This window comes from Melanotaenia boesemani, chromosome 5 (assembly GCF_017639745.1).
Source record: "Melanotaenia boesemani isolate fMelBoe1 chromosome 5, fMelBoe1.pri, whole genome shotgun sequence".
Classification (NCBI taxonomy): Eukaryota; Metazoa; Chordata; class Actinopteri; order Atheriniformes; family Melanotaeniidae; genus Melanotaenia; species Melanotaenia boesemani.
Window position 1 is genome coordinate 36,099,704 of NC_055686.1, and position 6,295 is coordinate 36,105,998.

The 6,295-nt window shown below is 36.9% G+C and overlaps 1 protein-coding gene across 1 annotated transcript; it reads left to right on the top strand.

The window, feature by feature from the left end:
• The first annotated feature begins 1,543 nt into the window (after positions 1 to 1,543).
• On the top strand, positions 1,544 to 5,166 carry LOC121639338 (cytochrome P450 2J4-like). Its single transcript, XM_041984500.1, has 4 exons — positions 1,544 to 1,846; positions 4,486 to 4,624; positions 4,730 to 4,811; positions 5,031 to 5,166. The coding sequence occupies exons 1-4, from the start codon at positions 1,670 to 1,672 to the stop codon at positions 5,164 to 5,166; spliced, it is 534 nt and encodes a 177-aa protein (XP_041840434.1). The 5' UTR covers positions 1,544 to 1,669.
• The last annotated feature ends 1,129 nt before the right edge of the window (positions 5,167 to 6,295 follow it).

Below are 6,295 nucleotides of genomic sequence, written 5' to 3' on the forward strand. Positions count from 1 at the left end.
ATGACAAAAACAGAATACACAAGGGAAGGAACTAGAAAGTAAGACAATAAAACAGAACTAAACATGACAGAACTACAAAAACTAAATCAAAAACCACAGATCATGTCACAACTGTGTCTTGCTTTTATCGAGATCTTTTTTGAGGATATTAAACTGTTGATCAGGTCTCAGTTGGCAGCTTAGTTTCAAGTTAAGGATTAATTAGTGATTCACTAGATGGAAATGGACAGAGGCATCATCATCATCATGTTTTTCTGCTTCATGTTTTGTTTTTTGCTTGGAAAAAATAAACCAGGGACCCTGCCCAAGTATAGAGGAGTAAAAGAGCCTCAATGAAATAATTAAATACATAATTAAATAATTATTTAAATGTGTCATTAAATAATTAAAATGACAATTAAATACATGAATGTGTTATTAAATGTGTCACTAATTCATTAAAATACCAATTATTGTATGTAAAAACATGTATAATTATTTCAATATTTAATTAATTATTTCATGGTCCTGTGTTGAAGAGCATCATGAATTTATTTCATCTGTCCATCAAAGTCAGTGGGCGGGGCTAATGCTAGTCCAGTATGTTTCATTGCTTTGGTCCTTAATTGAGAGGCTGGAGAGAGATGAAGGACGATTTTTGTGAACTTTTCAGGGAGATGGTGAGAGACACTTTAGAGCTAGAAGATGATGTGGAAGCAGGACCTGTTGATCCAGAGCATGTATCGAGGAAAGCAGAGAATTTATTGACATTGGACTTATTTCGTCACTTTTGGACCAAAATATTGATCATAGAGTGACTGCAAGTTTAGAAGAAGTGCTTCACCGCTTCTCTGGTACTGGGGTGCAGCAAGCAGAACACACACAGGGACCGGTGCGTCTGGAGTTTGACTTACCGACTGCAGCTCTGGAGAACCAAGTCGGAGTTCTGTTCAGAGCTTCCGCAATCAAATCCGCTGCTTCTCTCAGCAGCTCCTTCACTTCACACACTGCCTGATATTTTGTGGTTGCTAATAAAATTTTGTTCAATGGGTTTGTTTAATAGAGTATCTACACCAACGTAGAGTGTATTGGAATGTGTTCATTAGCTCTGCATCAACACATTATCTGGAGTGCGTTTCCCAGGACTTGTGGTAAGGGTAACCAATCAGGCGTCCACTGACTTTGATGGACTAGGCTGACAGATAAAATAAATTCAGGATGCACTGCAACACAGGACCATGAAATGATTCATTAAATAGTGAAATAATTATATATGTTTTTATATACATTAATTTGTATTTTAATTAATTAGTGATACATTTAATAACACATTAATGTATTTAATTGTCATTTTGTTTAATTAATGACACATTTAAGTAATTATTTAATGATATATTTAATAATTTCATTGTGGCACTTTTACTTGTCCAAACCCAAGATCAGACAAAACTGTTCTTAGACATGTTACTGCCATCAAATTAAAATAAGTTCATATTTTCCCCATGAAATGGTAAAATGTCTCCGTTTGAACATCTGTTGTGTTACAGTTTGTTCTACTGTCGACAGCTTTTTGAATGTGCAGGTCCTGATGAATAAAATGAAAGTTTTCTGAAAGTAGGTATAACCAGACAGAAATATTTCAATTATTTGAAGACTGCCAGATGATCTGACAAATCTTCCTGCTCTGTAGATGTACAACACGATGCCCTGGCTGATGAAGAGACTGCCTGGACCTCATCAGAGGACGTTCACATTATATAAACATACAACTGACTTCATAAAAATCAAGATGGAGGAACACAGAGAGAAGCTTGATACCTCATCACCAAGGGACTTCATTGACTCTTACCTTATAGAAATGGAAAAGGTAAGTGTTGTATTGTGTTTCTAATGTGTTTGTGCTTTTTCTAAAGAAATATAAAGTAGTCCTACATTGACTAACACAGTTGTATCACAGCATTAAACCTTTCTAAATCTTGATGTGTGGATTTGATGTGTTCTCCTGGTTCCTATCTGGTTTTTCCATGCACCCCAAAGCTATAAAAAGTGACTCTTTACTGTCTTGTAGGTGTAAGTGTGGTGGGTCGTCTGTTTCTGTTTTAGGATTAGGCCCAAAACTCAAGTTACAAAAACTCCCTTTCTCTCCAAAAGATGGTCAAATGTTTATTTTAGATTGTGTTCCCAGCATACACCAGCTATCTTCAAAAAGGAACTTTGAGGAGCCATAATACACCCAATATACACTCAATATACAAACAGCTTTTGTGGACACTCAGGTCTATTAGTCCTTTTCCCAAAGGTCTTCTTCCAAGTCCTTACACTTGTAATCACATAGATTACCATCAAACCCCCAGCTGAACTCTGCCTGAAACGGCTGGATTTTGTCAAAAGTGTCAAAGAAATAACTATTTTCTTTTCAGGACTGTTTTAAACTGACTGCTTAAAACTGTATTAAATGTTTAATTTTGTTCATAATGATTGGTATAAAATGATCCCACGTATTGGAAAACACAAATAGTAATTTCAGCGACTCTTCTATGAAGCTCTGTCCCATAGAGATGAATAAGTGGAATTTAAACATGGAGTTGGAGCGCCTCCTAGTGGACGTCCTTCAAGGATTTTTTTATCTTCTTGGTTCAGTAAGTTTTAAGACTTTTACTTACTTCTAAAGAAATGTTTAATCTAGAAATATTCCTTCCTAAACTGAGAAAGTCTTATTTTAAATATGAATTTACTTTCCAGATCCCGGATTACAAAGCACGTCTTTTATCTGGGAAAATGGTATAAATGTGTGTGTTCATGTTTCATGAATAATTAAATCTTCTTGGTAATAAGTCATGGTTGTTGTTTTATTTTTCAGCAAAGTTATTAGTCTTTCTTTATAAACGTGTGATAAGGCATCTGCCATGGTTGGAGTATAGGAAAGTAAGTTTTAAAACTTACAGGTTGATATTTGATGAATCTCTAGTAAAGTAATATACATTTACTTTGTATGTAAATGTCCCTATCCGCACCAACATCCTTGCACTCTCATTGGACAACAGCGTAAGGCCCTGCCGTAGCCAGTAAGTCCTCTTAGCAGAAGTTTTCAGTTAGAATAAGAATACAGATTTGAAAGAGAAAGAAGAAAAGAAATCCATGGATTCACATTAATACCTTCAAATGTAATTTTTGTCTTTTTGTCTTTGTTTATTCGTCTTTGTTTTGTTTGTAAGTTCATAGTTTTTGCTCACTTTTAACCAGGAAACGTTGCTATGCAACCAGCATACATTTTTGTCATACAGCTCGAGAGCTATCAAGCTTTGCTGGTTTTTCAGTCACTTTTATTGTTTAAGTTAACTTTTGGGAGCCAGTCCAAAGTTCAAATCTTAAGAGCCCAACTACAACCAGGAGCGTTTTGCCCAATAACGCTTGGTTATGAACAAACTCTCAATACAAAGGATCTGATTTGGATTCCTAAGACAGCTGGAATCCTCCATTTTCCTACACCAGCTACCCCCTCTCCGTGTCAACGGAGCGACGAGGTCACGGGTCACTTTGGATGCCAAACCAAGACTAATGTCATTAATGTCAAACAACTAATCATCTTGAAAGATCATCTTAATCTTAATCTTGATGGGCTGCCTTCTGCAGAGCATCAAAAAGACTTTGGGGAAAACGCCACCATGACATCCGACCGCACGCCTCCGCTACCAGGCCTGATCATCCTGGACCAAAGTAAGACCAAGCCAGGCTACCTCTGATTTAGCTGGTGTCTTTTAAAACTCTAAATTAAATTCCCCTTTTCTGATTCTTCAAGTCCCATCCGATCTGATTAAATCCAGTTTTCTAATCGGCTACTCCTAAATCCTTGAACAAATTCCGTCTTAAACCCCACTGGTCCCTGCCGAAGTTAACGAAGTTCTACTGACTAATTTAGTTCATTTTCCCATATTCCAAATCATATATAGTACAAAGATATCCTCTCTCATATAATGTTTATTTTGGTTTAATTTCCTTATTCTTCTGACTTTATTTTACCATTATTCTGCTCTATTTCTACTGTCCTTGAAGTTGATTTACCTTTCCAGCCCCTCTGGAAATGCCGTCAAGAGGTCCTAAAGCGATATTGATAATTTAACATTTTTTTCTATTTCATGCTGTGTGCTGTTAATTTGATTACTGGTAGTTAATAAATTATTTGCATTGTTTCTGTGGTTATTTTGGAAAGAGTCATGGTGCCTTCAGATGCTCACGGTTTCTCTTCTAAACTGTGGAATTAGTCTTAAAAGAAGGGTGGTACCCACTAATCGAAGCAAACTAAATTAATAAATTCTTATTAATTTACTATTAATTTCTAATATTAATATTTCATATTAATACCGAGGCTATTCACTAAAATGTGTCAGCCATGTTCTTGGCCAATTACAGCTATGTTAGCCTCAATCCCAGTTTGAACAGGATATTGAAGATCAATGGATGAAATATTAAATTTACGTTTCCTTCTGTTTCTTATGTCTCCAACAGAACGAGGACAAAGATTCTGGTTTTGATCTCATCAGTTTGTGTTTTTGTACTCTGGACCTCTTTATTGCTGGAACTGAAACTACAACAATTACTTTGCTTTGGGGGCTGCTATACAAGATGTACTACCCAGACATACAGGGTAGGTGTAAGACCAGTATCTGTAATGCCTGTGTTTCTTGACAGTAGCCTATATGATCTATTTATCGTACAGACTCACATTTTGTCCTGTTTTCACTGTGTGCAGAGAGAGTCCAGGCTGAGCTAGACTCCGTGATTGGTTCATCCAGACAGGTCTCTATGTCTGACAGAGAAAACATGCCCTACACCAGGGGTGGCCAACGTCGGTCCTCGAGAGCCACAATCCTGCAGGTTTTCCATGCATCCCTGCAGCAACACACCTGACTCAAATTAAATGGATCCAACAGCCTATAAGGATCTGCACAATGACTCATTAGTTTGAGTCAGGTGTGTCGGTGCAGGGATGCATGTACAACCTGCAGGACTGTGGCTCTCGAGGACCGACGTTGGCCACCCCTGATCTACACTGATGCTGTCGTTCATGAGATACAGAGAATGGCCAGCATTGCCCCACTCAACTTGTTCCACATGATAAACAAGGACACCATCTTGGATAAGTACACAAGCCCAAAGGTTCAGCTCCATGTTGATAATTCCATTTAATTCAATTCAATTTAGCTTTATTGTTATAAATGCTGAGAGAGAAGAAGAGGATTACAAGTTAATGATGCCAGTAATGTTATACATGGAAAATGAAGTGCAAAGACATAAAAACAGGAAGGAGGTGCTCAGTGCATCACATGTTACAAACAACATGTAAAATTGGGCAATTTAGCTGAAAGGCAGAGTATTACTAAAACATATCAAGAACATGTTGAATTTAACAAGTGTAGTTACTCTCAGTAAATATGTTTTATGACTTATTTAAAGCACCTGGCAATTTTGATATACTAATATAATGTTGTGCCTCCTTTTTGCTGCGTGTGTTTGTATGTTAGTCCACCGGCACCGATAAACAGTTAACAGTTCAGACAAAAATCTTAAACAGGTGTCTTTCATGGTTGAAAGCATTAATTCCACATGTTCTTCCCTTAAGACTGTATTTCTTTTTTTCCTTTTTCCAGAGGAAACCCCTTTAAACCCCATTAAAGTTGTGAACAAATCAGCTTTAAGGTTATTTGTTTTTGAGCATTTGTTGGCTGATATCAAGACTTCAGAAGGAAAGTTCTACCTTTGACACAGATTTCAGTTTAAGTTGACATAACAGATGTTTATTACAGTCGTATAAGTTGTTGTCTCTGGTCAATGTTGCATGTAATGAAACATATTATTTAGATTAAGTTAATTACTTGGATTGCTGAACACTGATTATTCTATTATGCTGGCAAGTTCCAGTAAAAGGCAGCCAACCCAGTGGTGAAACAGCACAAATTATGTCTTTTTCTGCCAACTTTTCTTTTGCTAACCTAGAGGTGACTTTTTTTAGTTTTCCATGTGCTAAAACACCAAACTCTGTTCTCTGGACCAAACTGTCAGAGCTCTAAACTCATTTTATAAATCAAACACTTCTGGACAAACCCCTTAACATGGTTTCGGTGGCACAGTTTGCAAAACTCATCCACTCTTTTACAAAACCTTAAACACATTCTCAGTCACTAAACACTTTCCACACTGTGATACACTTGTGTTGCAAAACTCTGCAAGAGTCAAAGATGTAACAGTGTGTGTAGGTAAGTGTAACCTGCACACACTGTTGCACACACATGTTCAGATACCTGCTGTTACTGTAATA

Excerpts from the sequence above, each read along its gene's own strand:
- LOC121639338 (XM_041984500.1), top strand. The coding sequence starts at position 1,670 with ATGTACAACACGATGCCCTGGCTGATGAAGAGACTGCCTGGACCTCAT. Across the intron at positions 1,847-4,485 it reads ACCTTATAGAAATGGAAAAG|AACGAGGACAAAGATTCTGG; the intron begins GTAAGTGTTGTA and ends TGTCTCCAACAG. Across the intron at positions 4,812-5,030 it reads AGAGAAAACATGCCCTACAC|TGATGCTGTCGTTCATGAGA; the intron begins CAGGGGTGGCCA and ends CCTGATCTACAC.